This window comes from Lontra canadensis, unplaced genomic scaffold, assembly GCF_010015895.1.
Source record: "Lontra canadensis isolate GAN:19392208 unplaced genomic scaffold, GSC_riverotter_1.0 scaffold292, whole genome shotgun sequence".
NCBI classification, from domain to species: Eukaryota; Metazoa; Chordata; class Mammalia; order Carnivora; family Mustelidae; genus Lontra; species Lontra canadensis.
Window position 1 is genome coordinate 142,912 of NW_022631286.1, and position 18,739 is coordinate 161,650.

Below are 18,739 nucleotides of genomic sequence, written 5' to 3' on the forward strand. Positions count from 1 at the left end.
GAATAGGAAAAAGAATTTGGAAATCAAATATCTGATAAGGGTCTAGTATCTAGAATATATAAAGAACTCTTCTAACTCAACAACAAGAAGTGAAGCAACCCAATTCAAAAAGAGGCAAAGGCGGCGGGGGGGGGGGGGCGCTGGGTGGCTCAGCTGCTTAAGCATCCAACTCTTTTTTTTTTTTTTTAGATGAGTACTTTATTTTTATTTTTTATAAACATATATTTTTCCCCCAGGGGTACAAGTCTGTGAATCGCCAGGTTTACACACTTCACCGCACTCACCATAGCACATACCCTCCCCAATGTCCATAATAAACCCCCCCAACCCCCTCCCCCCAGCAACCCTCAGTTTGTTTTGTGAGATTAAGAGTCACTTATGGTTTATCTCCCTCCCAATCCCATCTTGCTTCATTTACTCTTGATCTCGGTTCACTCAGGTTTTGATCTCAGGATCATGAGTTCAAACCCACATTGGGATCCACACTGGGTATGGAGCCAACTTAAAAAAAAAAAAAAAGGCAAAGGCCTTGAACAGACATTTCTCTAAATAAGATATGCAAAGGACCAAGAAGTACATGAAAAGATGCTCGGTGTCATTAGTCATCAGGGAAATGAACATCAAAACCACAGTAAGATACCACTTCACACCCACTAGTCAAGCTATAATCTAAAAAACAGAAAATAACAAATGTCCGTGAGGATGTGGAGAAAATGGAACTCTCCTACATTGTTGGTGGGAATGTAGGATTGTGCAGTCACTACAGAATATCCTTTAGCAGCCCTTTAATAAGTTAAACATAGAATTACCATAAGACCTAGCAATTCCATTCCTAGGCATAGACCCAAAAGAATTGAAAACAGTTCAAACAAAAACACATACGTGCATCTTCAGAGCAGCACTATTCACAATAGCCAAAAGGTGGAAACCACCACCAAACGATCAACTGAAGAATGGATAAACAAAACATGGCCCTCCATGAGAGTAACAAGGTACTGATACATGCTACAACACAGATGAACCTTGCAAACATTCTGTTAAGTGAAAAAAGCCAGACACAAAAGACTACATATTGTAGGAGTACATTTGTAAGAAATATCCAGAATAGGCAAATCGAAAGAGACAGAAAGGAGATGAGCAGTTTACTACGAGCTGGGGTAAGGAACCATAGGGAGTGACTGCTTAATGGAAATGGGGTTGACTTTAGGATGATGAAAATGTTCTGGAACTAGACAGTGGTGTGGGTTGTACAACACAGAGACTGTACTAAACGCCAGTGAAGTGTACACTCTAAAATGTTTAAAAGGGCACATTTTGTTCTGTGTCTGTTACCACGAAAAATAACAGTAACACAGGCACATAATTCTGAAGAAAAAGTTCAAAGAAGGAAAGCAATTTCAGATGCAGAAAATTTAAGAAATTCCAAATAATCCCAAAGTATATAAAAAAAAAAAAAATCACGAGATTTGTTTTTTTTCTCATGACCTAGGCCCTTTTCCTATTTACATATGATACCAACTTCTTTAAGACGAGGTTACCAGGGCCAGGCCCAGCCCTGCCCGCCATTGGGGAGGCCATACCTACCTCCAATTACTCGAATATTGTTGTCCTTTGTCAAAATAGCCTCAGCGTGGAACACCAAAACTGGAATTCTCCTGCAGCCTCCGGTCCACATGATACACGGATGATCCCTACAGCCATAACGAAAGGCTTTTATTAAGTGACAGCTCAAAATCTGAATTAATGACTGAAGCAAATCACCATGGTTTGCCGCTTAACAACTTTCCCTCCTCTTGGAACAAGAATCCCAAATGTCCTATGGGAAACCATTCAGCTCCCATTCTTAGCCATGGGGTCTAGTTATGATTAACTCCATCCTTGCTCCGGGGATGGCCTTCGATTGGCCTCAGCCGATCAGGGCCTTCCACCCCTCAGTTCTAGTTAGTGGATCCGGAATGAGCACATAAACCAAATGCAGCCAGTGAGTGCCAGAAGGTACACTGTGAGACCCTCTGATAAAGAGATCTTTTTTCTCTTCTGTAGCAGTGACATGAGAGATGGCCTCTTCCCCTGGATGGTATAAGAGAATGAGGTATGTAAGTGCAATTGTCATCTTATGACCTTGAGAGGAAAGCCTGGAGCTACAGGTAAAGGAGGAAGTCACTGGGAACCCCACTGGAAGAATGAGAAAAATGAGATCCTGAGAGGCAAATGTGGCATTACAGAATCAAGTCTTTCCTAAATATGAGTTAATAAATTCCCTTTTATGGGAGACCGTGGGAAAAAAAATCTTTAAAATGAAATTTTTAAATTCCTTTTATTATTTAGGACAATTTTTATTTTAATCCCTAGCATATATAAAGAATTCTAATATGTAGCATCTACAATAATTTATATACCTTTTTATGCCCTATAGTCCCTTTTTAGGACAATTTGATAACCCATCCTATGATTCTGAGCTAGGAACCCAAAATTAATACAAGCGCTCCAATTAAAACCACATTATTTTAAAGCAGGCCTATACTAAATAGAACAATATTTTTCCAGAAAATACTCTCCAGAAAAGGACCTCCGACTTTATGCTCTTACTGTAGCCTCAGGAAATCTGTTTAATCAATCTTAGACAGATAGGTATTTACTCACAGATTGGGAAAATCTTCAACCTCCTTAGTGCTAGGGAGCCAGAAGGGAAAGAAATGACCTGAGCCACTACTGTGCGCCAGGAATTAAAGTAAGAGCTTTCACATGTTGTCTTACTTAATCCTCTTGTCCACACTATGAACTGAAAAAAAAGGTGTCTCGGGGAGGATAAGTGATTTGCTCAGGATCAGAGAGCTGGATAAGTAAGGGAACAGATATCTGAACCCAAGTGCCTGACTGCGCTCTAACACCCTCCCATCTCCCTGATCACATTTAAGTGATGTTTTATACACACAACACCTCAAAACCTACCCTTTTGGGAACGTACACTAATCAGTTCCTTAAGGCAGAATAAGATCCACTTAGCCAAAATTTGGGCTGCTCTCAAACACTCACATGACCACATCCTTTAAAAAAGGTCATACTACAAATCTCAGGGTCAAGTCAGACCTTCCCAACCCAAGTTTAAAAAGTTCCCCATTTTGAATGCACAGGCTGCCAGGCTACCAGTCTGAGAAGTGAGGCGGCCTTGGGACTTGGGATGAGCTGCCAAAGTGTTTTAGTGAGGAAAAGCAAAGAACACCATACCTAGTTCACTGCCTGTTTTCTCTGTTCCTGCTTTTTGACTTGAGTAATAGCGCCCATTTGTGAGAAAAGGTATTTATCACGGGCACTTTTTTTAGAAAGAAGGATTTTTTTTTCATGGTTTGCTTGCTTTTTAATCTTAAACACCTGTAAAATGTGGGCAGGGGGCCAGATGATTCCTAGGATCTCTTCCAACTATAATTTTTCCGCTCTATTTCTAAGTCAGAGGATAGAGAAAAAATAGGCAGCCTAAACTGCAAAGTCTTGGACAGAAACTCTGGAAATTATCCAAAGTTCCTGTCAATCTAGCATTAGCTACAAACTGGCACCACTGTGCCCTCCCATTTACAAACAATGGATTACTGCTTCAAGTTAAAACGCCTGACAAGGGTCAGGAACACAATAAACAGATATACGGCTGAGAGGAGCCAAGGCCCCAGCTATGCTATTTGTGGAAAGCCAAATCCCTGTCAGAGAAATCCTTGCACTTGCAACCTATGAAAAGATAAAAGATGTGGTAGACACATTATGAATTCAGTACAGTCAACCAAAACACACTCTGAGCAGATGCTGTTATCCTTAAAAGCACGCTCCCACCAGGTGGTGCTAAAGGCAAAAGATTCAAAATGGTGAGGAAACTGAAAATTGGGACTTCCAATTTTCGTTCACACCAGAAACTGGTATATATTAAGAAAACATGCTCGTATAGGCATGAATGAACACCAAACTTGGATGCTTAATTACCAAAGTAGAACAGTTGTAAGGTTCACTTTATTGAATGCTTAACATTTTGGTTCTTAAGAAGGAATTTCATGAGGCATATATATTATTCACTCCTGGGGCCTAGCCTACATTACTCGAAGCTTCGAGGCCTAATTCATACCAATGCCCTCACTGGAAATGCCTTCCCTGCTTCTGTCCATCTGATCCCACATTTACGCCCAAGACATCTCACTATCCATGTGGGGCCTTCCCCCAGCTCCTCCAGCCCACAGTGATGATGCCTTCTGTCTCTGAACTCCTGTAGTGTTCACTGTATACTTTGTATACAAATATACTTTGTATATTTGTTGAAGATATTTTTATCCCCCATGTATATGTTCATGAACTACTATTAAAGCTGGCTTTTATGATAGGAATTGAAATTATTTTTTTAGTGCCCGAAGAAACCTTATATCACATCCTTCCACATCTATATATAAATTTGTATTTGGGATCTGTTAGCTAAATATAGAAAAAGGGCCCCTTTAAACTTAGTATTTGAAATAATGTCGTGCAAAACAAGGATTTCCTGGACAGATCCTAGCCCTAAAGTCCATTAACACTTTAACATAGCCTTGGGATCTGAGGAGATCTAGCAGATGCCCACGGATAGACATCTTTGGATCACATCAACACCCTTAGATGATTTAAGGACTTACAACTTCTGAAACTTTAAAAATGTAAGCATATTATCCCAAGTGTAAATCACATTAACTTAAGATTCCTAATATATATAATAAGTGTCTGATAGACAAGACATGAGCCAATGGAACGTTAACTGGCAAAAGTCACCAGGAGTCTGAAAGGAAGAGCAAAAAAAAAAAATCCATGAATTTGGAAGGGGTAGGGAATTACACCTGTAGGTTCACTTACTTGTACTAGAAATTTAGCCATTTCTCAATTATGAATATAGGCCACAAAGCATTATTTGTGTCTTTGAGTCTATCTGAAATTATACATTTTTTATACCATATTACAGCTGTTGCAGATATCTCAAAATATCATTTACATTTACCACTACCTCTAAGTTATGGTAGTTATTACACTTGCCACCAGATCCCCTGTGGTCACGATCTTCCTCATCTGGCATGATGAGGCTGGACAACAATTTGGCAGCTCTCCTCCCAAGCAACCATTCAGCTGCTAAATGGTGACACATCACAGTGGCGGTCCAGACACCTATGATGCTTCCCAATATTCCCCACTTACAACTACCCCCACAGGGTCGGGGCACCTGGATGGCACAGTTGGTTGAGCATCCCACTCCTGGTTTCAGTTTTAAGACACGGTCTCAGGGTGGTGAGCTCAAGCCCTGAGCCAGGCTCTGCACTTAACACAGAAACTGCTTGAGACTCTCTCCCCCACCCCAATTCTAAAATGGATAGATAAATTGGGGAAAAAAAAAAAAAAAAAAAAAAGACTACCCCAACTACCCACAGGGTGATGAGCTTATGCAAACTGAGCAAAACAATCTTAAGGCTGCTGTCTTTACAAAATAAAATCTAACTTTCCCAGGTTTTAAATGAGTAATCTTGTTTAATGCAAAGAGCACATATTACAATATCACAAGTTTGAAGTTTTTTTTAATTTTAATAACTGCATTTCAAGGTAATAGGTACTACTTGCAATGATGTGTATTTTATGTTAAGCACCTAAAAATATTATTCTGATAAGGACTACATGACACCAAAAACCTTTAGAACCCCATGCTCTAGGATGATCTAAAGCAGAAAGTCTCCATTTATTCATTCAGTCGGTGGGTTACTCAGTTGAACTATTTACCGAGTACACACTGCAATATTAGGTTGAAAATCTGACACTGTCGTCTGGAATTGTCAATATTTGACTATTTTTAACCTACCAAAACACCAGTTTCATGGAGTTCAACCTAATACTCATCAGACCCAACTCATTAGCCCACTAATAAAAGAAACAGCCATGAAGTAAAAGAATGATCTTGAAATTAGACTGATGCTTGTAGAAGTTAAAAATTTTGTGAAATAGGTAAGACGCAGCACACAGAAAGCAAAAAGTCACAAGAAGATAAAGCGACCACAGGGAATTATCTATTTAATTATCCTGAATAAGAATGACCCAAATATAATGCTAAATCTCTTTTATTTTCTATGACCTCACAGTGATGAGAAACCTTTCCTAAAGCTTTATGAATGCTTCAATAATTTCTTCTAGTTACATTAAATGTTATCTTCTACTTTATAGAAAGAAATGCACTTTAAATTCAAAATTAAAGCCAGTAGGAATAATCCCTTAACATTTGTATGGCACATCTTCATTTAAAAAGTCATTTCATACATATCATTCTATCTGATCCTAACCATACTCCTACAAAACAGCCTGAGAGATATTACCCCGACTTTTCAAGTTACATAGCACACACATATCCAAGAGGACTCACAGAGAAACTGAAAAACTAATCTTAAACTTAAGTCAGACTCTCTCTTTTTCCTCTGTGTCAAGGAATAATGCTAACAGAGGCAAAAGAGTAAAGTGCCTCAAAATCCACGAAAACTGGGTCTGATTCTCAATTCATCACACACTCTGCATCCTTGAAAAAGTTCTTTGATCTTTAAGGCTGAGTTTACTAAAGTGGAAATAATAACATCTTCAGATTAAATGAGACACATCAGTTAAGGCCCTCACCATCATCTATGCCAAATGATAAGCTACACTTATTCCCATCATTCATTTTTATTGTTACAAGAAGCCAGCAGTCAAGAAACCTGACTCTTTCCTAACAACTCGGGAAAGCAATGTGGTTCAACGGCACAGCAGAGGTTACAGAATTCTAATGTACTGTCCCACAGTTCCTCTGATAAGTTACTTAACCTCTCTATAGACTATCATTCTATCATTGTAAAGGTTTCTGAGAAAATAACGTAACCTGTCTCACAGGGTTTGGAGACCTCCTTTGCCTTCGTATCTACAAAATTTAAATCTCCTACGTTAGGAGCTCCAATCAAGAGTTCGCGAAGAGCAGTACCTAGGGCCAATGTTCATTCATGAGCCCAGAAACAGAGCCTTCTCTCATTTCAGATAACTAATGGAGACCAACTCATAAAATCCTGGATTAGACTGTGGATAGAAACTAAAACCAGAGTCTGACTACACCAAAGGAAGGAGACCGCGTGAAAGAAGGTATAAGTAAAAGAGAATTATTTTCTACCCTAAAGGCAAAGGGTCAAACGCAGGCTCGCTCTTACTTACTCTTGGCTTACCACCTCCTCATCCTCTGAGGATGATGCTGTTTCCTCCAGGTCCCGGGCCATCACGACTGGCATTTCCTTTAGGGTTTGTCATGCAGTCAGCAGATGGGGGCCTCAGAGACCTTTTCTTGCAGATTCACCGGATCAAACAATTTAGGTGGCACTGATTCCTGCAAGAAAGCCAAATGATTTGAAAAACAATGGCATTTTCTATTTGATTATTGCTATTGATCTTCCAAGTAATAAATACGAATGTTTACCTAAATGGCGTCCATTTAGGTAAGAAGCTTACCTTCTATCACAATGCCTCACTTATGCCACAAAAATCAAGATTGTTTCAAACATACTGTCTGTCCTCTATGTATTTAAAGAGCTTTTGTTAAGTTTGAGAGCTGTTATTAAGTTTCTCATTTTTCTTTTATATACTAAACGTAACAAGAATTAGCTCCTAGGAAAGTCTGAGATAGGTGGCTGACTGACTAAAACATAGACTCCTTGCTAGAAAAGCTTGACTTGGGTTAAAAATAAAAACTCAAGATTTACTACCCTTGAATATTTCTTTAGACACTAGGACAAGCACACAGCTGAAATGCCTTCATATTTCACTAAAATAAATTCAACCACTAAACTAAAAGATTAATATATTCTCCTCAATCAAAGTGATTAAGTAGCTGGGGAAAAAAACAAAAAACAAACAAAAACTCGTCCTTCCACTCTCAAAAATTATTCTCCCTTACTAAAAATCACAAACTCTGATTTGAATCTCAAATAGACATTAGAATAGGATATTTCTAACTTAAAATATTTTTGCATATGTAAAAAGTACAAGTGTGTTGTGTGTTTAAGGATGAAATCGAAGTTACAGATAAAGAAAATGAACAAGTTTAAATGACCATAATCCTGTTACTCAGAGATAACGATCTGATGTCTATCTCTGCAAATCTTATTTTGTTATACATTCAAAATATGGTAAGACCGTAATCGGGACCAAAAAACCGCCGATCCCGATGACGATCCCTACAGATCTTCAGCGGAATGGGCAGTATCTAATAACTTCAAACGCGTTCTTCCGAGGACTCCCGACGGGATTTCTAGATCTTTCCCAAAATGTTGGAAAGTCCTTTAAATTAAAACAAAACAAGCAAAACCTCCAAGCGAGGAAGAGATGACAAACCTGTCCCAGGCTGCCAGCAGAGTAGAGACACGGAGATCGGAAGAAGATTAAGGACACTCGCCCAAGAATCGTCTTCGTCCTAAAGGATCAGCCCCTCGGCCCCACCCCCGGCTCACCCCAATCCCGGGTAGATCCTCAGATGCTCCCCAAGGGAAGGACAGGGATGACTCCACCGCAGCGATTCAGCCCAGTGCGCCCGGAAGCCAACAGCTACTCCCGGGCTCCGAGAGGGAAGTGTAGCCGCCGGCGCCCGCCCAGGCTCGGGAGCTCACCTCCCTCGCGTAGGGGAGCGCGCAGGCGCAGGCGTTTACCTGTCTCATCTTCCCATGGCTCCGGGAGGGCCGGCGGGGACCGCGCTCTGCGCCTACCACCCTCCTCCTTCCCCAGCCCGGCTCACTGCAGCCGCCGACGGCTGCTTCCCCCGTTACTACAACAACCAACAAGCAACCGCCCGCTCGGAGCCACTGCGCAGGCGCCCGCCTCCCCGCGCTGACAACGCTCGGCTTCGGGCGCGAAGGAATGTCGTCACCGCCGCGCTGCGCGGGCGCAGAGCTTTGCTCTCGGTAGAAGTCTAGACTTCTTTTTTTCTGCTCTCTTTCCCTCCACTCCTAATGGGTAGACTCCAGCCCCGGAGTTCTTCCGCCACGCTCAGCAGGAGGGTTCGCTGCGTGAGCGGCGGTACCTGGGTGAAGCTTGGGCAGCGGCAACCACTGATTGGCAGTAAAGGGATTCACGCCCCATCTCCTGCTCGAGCAAAACCGGAGCAGCCAATCAGAGCGAGGACTGACGGAAACAACCCAATCCTGGAGCCGGGCTGTGGGCGGGGGCGAGGACAAATGGCTCAGGTGGACTCCTCGCTAGATGTGCTTCAGGGCTTTGCTGCTGCTGTTCTCACTGCTGCTGCTGCCGCTGCTCCTGCTGGTGCTGCCGCTGCTGTGCTGGGGGTCCGGTCACCAGGTACCGAGAGTGTTGGGAGAAGAGGGAGGGAGGCGTTTTTGCGGCATCTAATTGAGCGCATAGAGAGAGTCTGGAAAAATGGAGGTGAGATGGATGGAAGATCGCTGATAGCAACCTTTTTGGGGGGACCAAGGGGTTCAAGAGACCTTGACAAGGGGGAGCTGGGACTATGAAGATGAAGAAGGCTTGGTAGGTTCGGGGAACCAAAGAATGAATGAACGAATGACCAGCCACTCGGAGCCTAGCGCAGGGCAAGCAAGGAACCTTTTCACTTTCTCTTGTAATTCCCACAGTAACCCTTGTGATAGGTATTTTTAAAGCTCCGTTTTGCAGATTTCTCACCTAGGGTCGTACAGCTACAAAATGATTGTGGAACGATGGGAACCTCCCTCCTGACTAGTTTTAACACCACATCTTTGCTGGACCAGGCCAGGACAAAATTTGAGAACAGATGTTAGATACTTTAGGAGGCCCTAAAGCTTTAGGGAAATGGGGTTGAGGGATTTGGTAGAGCAGTTCCGAAGAGTGCTCTGGCTTTGCCCTCATCAGCTATCTGTTGGGATTTCTAAGAGCTTCCGTGAAATGGGCGTAAGTTCTCTCAAAGAGGGGAGCCATCCACATGGCTTTTCTGACCCTGGGAGGACAAAGCCTGAGTCACCTGTTGAGAAATGGGGAAAAATAAGGAGGATCAGGGGATCTTGGCCCATGCTCTGACCGCTTCTGATTGCCAGTAAAACTCTATTCTCCCTGGACTTCAATAACATCCATTGTTGCAATCTACCATTCCCTGAGGGATTTTGCTTCCTCCTCTAGAGCTCTTTTTTGTTTGTTCTTTCTTTTTAGTGCTTCACATTGTCTTAGGTCATGGCTGACTTTCACATTTATTTCAGCTGGGTAGCATAAGACCATACTGAAACTTCTGTCAGAGTGTCAAAGGAAGCCTGATGGTTTATCACCACTTCAGGCCCAAGAAGTCAACCTGACAACAGATAAACTTTGGAAAAAACAAAAGACAGCCAAAAAAAGAAACAAACAAACAAACAAACAAAAAAAAAAAACCTCAAAACCCAAAAAACACAGACTACAACACTACAGTGAAGATGAGAAGAAGTAGTTGTATTATTGGATTCTTTATCTACATGAGTTTTATTTAAATCAAGTTGATTAAGGGGCCCCTGAATGGCTCAGTTGGTTAAATGCCTGCCTTTGGCTCAGGTCATGATCTCAGAGTCCTGGGATTGAGCCCCACATCGGGCTCTCTGCTCGGTGGGGAACCTGCTTCTCCCTCTCCCTCTCAAATGAATAAGTAAAATCTTTTAAAAAATAAATCAAGTTGATTGAAATCATTGCTCTTCAAGGGTTTATCTAAGCTTTTTTTATTAAACAAAAAGTAAATAATGTAATTATATTTTGTATACAACTTCAAGACAGAAGTGGATACAGTGTGCTTGCCTTCCTTAAAAATAGAAACTTCATCAAAATATTCTCAGGCAGTATTGCAGAGCAGGATTCTTAGCTCTGCCATGTTGTTAGCTGTGTAACCTCAAGCAAATCACTTGATTTCTCTGTGCCAGCCCTCATCTGTCAAATGGAAATAGTGATAGTGCCTATCCACCTTGTTTAGAGATTAAATGAGATACTTTATGTTAGGTGCTTGCACAGTGCGTGACACATACAAGTGCCCACTACCTGTTAGCTATCTTAATTTCTCTTGCAACGCAACACCAACATTGTTGGTCCTCCTCCACATAATTTTCATGCTAGTTCTCAAGTCACAGCAGTTCATTTAACTTTTATATCATTCTAGCTTATGGAGCACGAATTACCTGAGAACCAGAGTAGAGAATACCCAAGAGTGTACATATTGCCTTCACTCCATAGATACCACTCAAATGTGTGTGGCTTTTGTGAGCTTCGAAGGTTCTGTCATCAATAGCCAGGCAGGTATCTGTTGGTAGATCTAAGTGAGCCACTTGGATTACAAGGGAATTACATAAAACAAACAAACAAACAAACAAAAAAACTGGGCTAGAAGTAAAGATATTAAAAGACTGATTCCAGCCAAGAGAAAAGGGTTCTGATTTAGGCTAACACTGTGGAGAAGTTGCTTAGACAAAAGTAAGTACTGTGCCATTTACTGCAAAGTATCCTGTTCATTCACCACGAGCAGTGAGAGTAAATAAATAACAAGACCGGTTTCTATGACTCTTACACAGAAGGCCATTTTATTACCTGATAGTCATATCTGTACACCTTCTCTTTGTTCCCTTTTTTCTCCGTTATTTTTGCTTGGCTTACCATTTCTAGGCCCTGCATTTAGCCTGTGTCACTCTTGGTAAAGGTTAGCACCCTTGGGTTTAGGGTAGATGTCCAGGCAGCTTGCGAACCTTGTGAAGTAAGAATAGTACAGGAAGATAACAGGGTGTGGGCAACTTCAGGGACTGGGAAAGGAACTAACGAAGTGATTCCCAAGATAAGCTTCGTGTAGCCTCCGGGAGTGGGGCACAAGTTAACTACCCAAGCCAGGGAGCTTATGGTTGAGTAAGCTAACTGCTGTCTCCTGTTTTTTTGCCTTTGTTCCCAAGGCAAAAAGCCCTGTAGGGTTGGAGGGAAGTCATGAGCCGTTTCTTGAACGTGTTACGAAGCTGGCTGGTTATGGTGTCCATCATAGCCGTAGGAAACACCCTGCAAAGTTTCCGAGACCACACCTTTCTCTATGAAAAGCTCTACACAGGCAAGCCGGATCTCGGTAAGAAATTGGAGAATGGAATTCTTCATGGGAGTGGTCCCAAACTGTGGTTTCCAGGCTGGTCTGTGCCTAAGAACAAGCTAGGACGTTCAAAAACAAACACACACACAGCACAGGTGTCCATTTTCTTGTCTAGACTTAGCTCCTGAAACTTCCACCCCGAGTCGGGCCCTAATTTTTCATAACTTCCCAGGTGATTCCGATGCTGGCTAATCTAACCTTTGGTGGCCATTAGAATAATGGCCTTCGTGGATAGCACTTGGCCCTTTTTCCTCCCAAGCTTGTCTGAATATCTTTTCATCTATTTTATACTGTCCTTTGCATATTACAGGCAATACAAAAAGTATTACAAGGGCAGTGAGAAGAGAGTTATTTGGTGACACTGGGGTGCCCCACTAGAAAGCTATAAAAAACCTTTTCATATTATTTCATTCCTCTTCAGAAGCTAGGTTGTGCCACATATAGTTTATTCTGTGTTCCAGATGGGGAGTTACTGACCTAAGGACTTCTTAAACTGTGAAGAGGCCCCAAGAAGCTATCCAAAATTCCACTGAGCTGGTCTCCCAGAGTGGAACTTAGAAGGCCTCTGGTGGCCTTTCCCAGTTTCTTGAACCTCCCTGCTGAGCGTATTTTCACATTTCAGCTTGTGCTTCCTTGCACTGATGTGTGGGATAATGGTGTTTGAGCTGCAGCACCATTTCACGCAGCTGACAACTCTGTGTCACATTTATAGCTAACCCAGATTCGGGCTGTGACCTAGCTCATGTTTCTGCAAGATCTCCATACAGAATAGATCAAAGTAGGCTAAGCCTCCCTTTGAACAAAGCTCAATTGGAGTAAAGTACCTGGGAACGTAGGTAGGACATTTCCACCGTGTCCCCCTCAAATGCTGCTCTCTGATGTCCAGGAACCCTTTGTAGATCCACAGGATTTTAGGGATTATCCGGTCTAGTCCTTTAAGTTTAAAGTTGACAGAAAAACCCAGGGGTTATGCGATTCACTCAAGGGTGTATAGTCGAGTTGAAGAACTATTGGGAGGTAGGGAGCATGGTGGGCTGGGAGGAGTAGTCTGCCTCCAGCCCAGAAGTAGAGACTGCCACCCCCCCCCCCCCAATCAGGAGGCTCTCATAATACTCAGCTGATGCAAACAGTGTTCTGGAGCATCCCACAGAATTTTGCCTGATGCCTAACCTGCCTGGGGTTGGTGAAATACTCCACTTTTGTATCTCACTAACTAGACCCAGATTCGGGCTCTGGGTCTAGTTAGAACTCTTTCCTCAGTGTTTTCATCAGAAGAGCTATCAAATTGGTTTATAAAGAATGTAGCCTTCCAGGGCCAACCACTAGATATTTGGTTGGCATGTGGAATTTTTTTTCTCACCTTACTACCATCTGAAGGTCTTCAGTGTTGTAGGAATTGGTATCACTGTGTGGTTTTCCAAAGGATGGAAAATCCTGAAGGCCCAAGTAAACATTAATAAACCTTTCAGGGTGCCTGAGTGGCTCAGTCAGTTAAGCATCTGCCTTCAGCCCAGGTCACGATCCCAGGGACCTGGGATGGAGTCCCACATCAGGCTCAGAGCCTGCTTCTCCCTCTGCCCCTCCCCCCACTTGTACATGCACGCACTCTCTCAAAAATAAATAAATGTGTTTAAAAAAAAAAAGAAAAGAAAAGAAGTAGACCTTTGGTTATCAGTCTTGTCCCTTGAAATTTCTCTTGCTCAATAGACCAGCAAAGGAAGTATCTTTACTTTCATGGCATCCCCTGCCACAGAATATATTAGATAAAGAATTCTACAGTCACCCAGAAAGAAAGTCTTTTTAGAAAATACTTACTCCCAGGGCCTACCTCCAAAGAGTATGATTTAATTGGTCTGCTACCCAGGTCTTGGTAATTTCATAAAACTTCTTTAGTTGACTCTCAGAAACGCCCAGAGTTAAGAACCTGCTGTGGTAGACTGTGATCCCTACTTTCAGGACAAGATATTTCATACAGCAATACCAGAATAAAGTCACCCAGAGTAGGGTGGCCTCAGCAAACACCAAGGAAGCAGCACTTTGTTCCAGTACCAAGTGCACAGGAAACCTGCCCAGTGTGGGCTTTGTTCAAATAATATAGATCTGGCTTCAGGAGAAGACTTAGGTCTCTTCAAGGCCAGATTGAGCATCTAAATATGTTGCAGGATTTCTGAGCTCCCTCTTGCATCAGCCTTGAAGGCTTACTGACCTCCTAGGCATCTTGTCCTGATGCCCCACAGTGTGCAACATTCCCTCAGACCTATCCTGATCCAGTCGGGCTGGACGTCACCTGCACCAGAGTGGTTTTCAGGACAGAGGTGGAAACTGCTACAGTCAGGACTTACAGCCTAAGTGTGGGCTCTTTGTTGGGTTCTTACTCTTGGAATGCCCCCGCCCAACTGTAGACATCTGAAGAGGAGCTGCACAGTTCTCACTGTGGAATTCCTTCCATTCCTTCTCGTTACCATGTGCAGCCCCAGAGCCTCCCCTCTGTCCGGCTGAAGGGAGTTCAGGCTCAGCAGCCTGCCTCCCATGAACCACCAGTTAAGTAAGAGGAGTTTGGAGGGAACCCTGACGCTCCCCTCTCGACACTCTTGGTTTTCTCTGCTCTACAGTGAATGGCCTCCAGGCTCGGACTTTTGGGATCTGGACACTGCTGTCATCAGTGATTCGCTGCCTCTGTGCCATCGACATCCACAACAAGACGTACGTAAGGGAAGGAAGAGTTTTAGCATCCTGTCGTTGGAAATCAGGTGCTAGGCATACCCAGTGTGGGCCTCCCCTTGGAGACCTGTTAATTTTCATACATTAGCCGAGAAAGTGGATAATGAAAAGATAATGGTTCTATTCTTTCCAGGCCTTAAAAAAAAAAAAAAAGAAACCATAATAGACCTCACAGGTCTTTACAGTTTGAAAATTCTTTGGAAGTGGACAGCAACAGGCCGTGTCATGATCCAGTGGCCTGCATCACACCCCTCTACTTCTTCGCTAAAGAATCAGCCTTTCTTCTACTAAAGAAGGAGAGTAGTGCACTCTTTTTAGAACAGCCACCCACATAGACCTTATTCTCACATTCCTCCTTAAGAAATAGGAATGAACAGAAACTCCAGTCCCCGAAAAAAGGAACCCACGAGGAGACTGCTGCATGCTTGTGCCCCGTCCATAGGTGAGGGTGAAAGTGAACCCAGGATTCCTATATTCTGCCTCTCTAGGGTACTCAGACCAGGCTGAAACATTTTGCAGACAACCACAGCCTCTCGTCTGAATCACGCTATAACCGGTGCTGACCACTGGAGGGGGCTTGAACTTCCTTTCCAACCATCCTCACCACAGTCAAAAGGGGGAAGTTTGCTCAGATCCCTGGCCGAGGCCACCAAAATGTCAACTTCACACCAAAATATTTTTTTGCCATATCTAAGTTCTCAGCATTTGGGAAAAGAGGGTAATGATATTTACTGAGCACTCCTGATGATGCCTGGAGCTTTCACCTGCATAACCTTGATTAAGTCTCCCAGCAGCCCTGGGGGGTAATGATTTTCATTCCTGAGTCTGCAGATCTACATGTTAGAGATGCAATTAATTTGAACTAAGGAAGACTGACTCAAGTGGGATTTGAAGCAGGGCTGTTAATTCTCTGATCTCTCCAAGTTTTTTAAATTTTTTTTGAACTTGAAACTATGGTTTGACTCATTCTAGACTGACATGTGTTTTGGGAAGCATTATGGTTCCCAGTGAAAGTAGCAGTGGAAACAGCCTGGGGCCCAGGCATGAAAACAAGAAAATGGGCCCTTGTCTCCATTGTGTTAGTAACTCCTTTTGGAGCTGTAAAAGTTCATTACAGCGAAAATCCACTGTATAGATTTGACTCCCCCCAAACTTAGCTACTAACAGCCTGCTACCCACCAGAAGCCTTACTGATAAGAAAGTTGATTAAGACATATTTTGTGTGTCTTATGTGTTAGGTACTGTATCCTTAAAATCAAGTAAGCTAGAGCAAAGGAAATGTTACTCAGAAAATCATAAGGAACAGAAAATGCATTTACCGTACTGTACTACGATGTGTTTTTTTAAAAATCCACATATAAGTGGACCCATGTTGTTCAGGGGATCAGCTGTTGACCTCTGCCTCTTGGTCTCTTTATGTATACAATGAGACTAGTAGATCTGAGGGCAGGGTGACTAGGAGGGCGAAAGAATTAAATAATCCCATTCATTTCCCCTTGTCCTGACACAGGATAGCCATCAATGCGGACTTCTGTTTCTAGCCTTTTGTAACCTGGGACTTTAGTACATGCTCTTTCTGATAATACATTCTGATTCTATTTCCTCCCTAAACAGAAATTCAAAATCAACACCCATATACACATATTTACTAAATGTATAAAAACATGCACAGGAATGATAAAATTGAAATTTAACATATCCGTTCCTTCTGGGGAGGGGAAGGCAGGGGAATGGGGTCTGGGTGGGATAAGGATACACAGAATGCTTTAACTGATATCTGTGACATTTCATTTCTTAGAAAAAAGTATCTGGAGCAAAAATGCCAAAACATCCTGATTGGATGGAGCTGGGTACTGGTTGCAAATGGGTTAATTATCGTATTCTGTCATCAACGCTTTTTTGTACCTTTGCAATATTTCATAATCTTAAAAATGTCATTGTCAAAAAAAAGAGATCTCCAATCGAAGTGGTCAGTCATCCTATAGCCTTTCTCCCCTCCACCTCTTTGTCAAAACTGAGAAACACATTCTCTTCCCATGAGTTATCACTGTGTCCTCCACCTGATCATGTTCCCAGGCTAAGACCCAAAATAACAACAGCCCGCATGGCAAGAGCATCTAAAAGCCCCAGAGAGGTCCTCACGGCTCATGCTGCACTCAGGCCCTTCATTCTGTGGCGTCCATCCTCTGAGCACTGACCAGCTCCTGGTCCAACACCTACCAAGTAGGCTTGGACTACAGAGCCAAGCCAGTCTGATTAAGTAGAATGTGTAAGCGTGATTGCTCCCCAGCTGTCTCTACTGCTAGGAGTGCCGTAACCCAGACTCTGCGTTGCTCTGGCTGGCTTCACCACCTTGCTGTGACTTAGAAACCCACTCTGGATGCCAGGACCATTCTCCTCTCAGTCTCGCCCTTGAAGCCTTCACTTTTGCCCTAGTAGAGGGTAAATTAGTGTAGTGGAGCAGATGGGTCTTTCTTGGGCCCAAGTCTGGATTGACGTTGGGGGGAGTGGGAATCGGACCATTGCTTGTCCCGTGCACGGAACAAGCAGGCCTCCTGTTCCCATTTCTGTCTGCTCCTTTGTAGGCTGTACCACATCACACTCTGGACCTTCCTCCTCGCCCTGGGGCACTTCCTGTCCGAGTTGTTTGTCTTTGGGACCGCAGCTCCCACGATTGGCGTCTTGGCCCCCCTGATGGTGGCAAGTAAGCACCTGCCCCCCCAGACCTCCTATGGGAACTGTACCCTAGGGCCTGGGGTGGGAGAGCAGACATACAAGAGGATAAGAAAGTGCTGTGCTGATGTCCGCCACCTTTCTTTTCTCTTACTTAAGGTTTCTCAATCCTGGGTATGCTAGTTGGCCTCCGGTACCTAGAAGTCGAACCAGTATCCAGACAGAAGAAGAGAAACTGAGGCCGGCGTTAACCACCTCTGAGACTTCGTCTTCCACCTTGCGTCCCCTTCCTTCATCCTCCATCCTCTTCTTTCTGCTCCATCCTGAGCCCTCTTACCACTCCTAGCCTTTTAGGTTTGGGGTTTTTCTTACACTTCAAAATTTTTAAGCTACAACCTTCACACAGAAAATATAATGTGTACATACAATTGAAAGAATCCTTTTAAATGATTGCATACTCTGTCCCTTCACCCAGATCAAGAGATGTCCAGCACCTCAGAAACCCACTATGTGCCCTTCCCCTACCTACAGTCTCTTCCAGGATCCCTTTTCCAGCCTTCTGCTTTTTCCCTTTATTTTCATCCCTTCCTCTGACTTGTGTGGTGGGAACACGTGAACTATGAAACTTACAGCTGCTGCGCTACCCAGAGCAGCTGCCACCAAGGGCTGCTTCAGGAGGTCGCCCCCCGAGGTTGGGCTCCTCTCTGCTGCTGGCCCCAAGACTCTGAACCATCCGAGGAACAGGCAGTTCTTCTAAGAAGGGCTCCCCTGTGAGTAAGCATGGCTCGCATACTTGTGTCTACAAGTGGATCAGGGTTGGAAGAGTCTGGGCTGTTTTTAGACCTTCTGGTCAGCTCTATTTGTGTAACAAATTTTGTAATAAATAGAAAAATCCTCTGCTTGGATCAGTCCTTGTACTTTGATCTCCCCTAAGCCAGGAGCACTCCTGCCCCTCTCCGAGCCAGAGTGTAGGAGAATCAAAGCTTTTTGCTGATCAAATACACCCTAACTGGTAGGACAGTTCAAGGACCCAGGGACCCACCAACTATTGTCAAGAGGTAGGAAGAAAAGCAGTGATCTTACGGTGTTAGCATGTGAGTGTAGATGACGTGTTGCTCACCTTAGAAAGTGAATGAAAGCATGCATGGTCTGGATTTGGATGCTTTAAGCATACGTCATAGAAACATAATTCCAGATAAGCCAAGACAAGACCCAAAGGATCTGAAGAGATGA

General features: G+C 43.3%; 2 protein-coding genes across 13 annotated transcripts in view; one reads left to right on the forward strand and one right to left on the reverse strand.

Annotated features, from left to right (window-relative positions):
• The window catches only part of LOC116862662 (tubulin polyglutamylase TTLL5), a 144,955-nt gene extending 136,086 nt beyond the window's left edge, over positions 1 to 8,869 (reverse strand). For all 12 annotated transcript variants that reach the window (XM_032850023.1, XM_032850024.1, XM_032850019.1 and 9 more), the window contains exons 1-3: positions 8,697 to 8,869; positions 7,213 to 7,381; positions 1,585 to 1,691 (exon numbers count right to left, since the gene is read on the reverse strand). In XM_032850023.1, coding sequence (XP_032705914.1) covers positions 1,585 to 1,691; positions 7,213 to 7,286 — 181 coding nt within the window. In that variant the 5' untranslated portion in view covers positions 7,287 to 7,381; positions 8,697 to 8,869. The remainder of the gene's footprint in view (positions 1 to 1,584; positions 1,692 to 7,212; positions 7,382 to 8,696) is intronic.
• Positions 8,870 to 9,233: 364 nt separating this feature from the next.
• LOC116862665 (probable ergosterol biosynthetic protein 28) lies at positions 9,234 to 18,411 on the forward strand. The gene is made up of 5 exons (XM_032850029.1): positions 9,234 to 9,342; positions 11,928 to 12,091; positions 14,725 to 14,815; positions 17,419 to 17,537; positions 17,666 to 18,411. Exons 2-5 carry the CDS (start codon positions 11,959 to 11,961, stop codon positions 17,743 to 17,745), a joined length of 423 nt encoding a protein of 140 aa, XP_032705920.1. The 5' UTR covers positions 9,234 to 9,342; positions 11,928 to 11,958; the 3' UTR covers positions 17,746 to 18,411.
• The last annotated feature ends 328 nt before the right edge of the window (positions 18,412 to 18,739 follow it).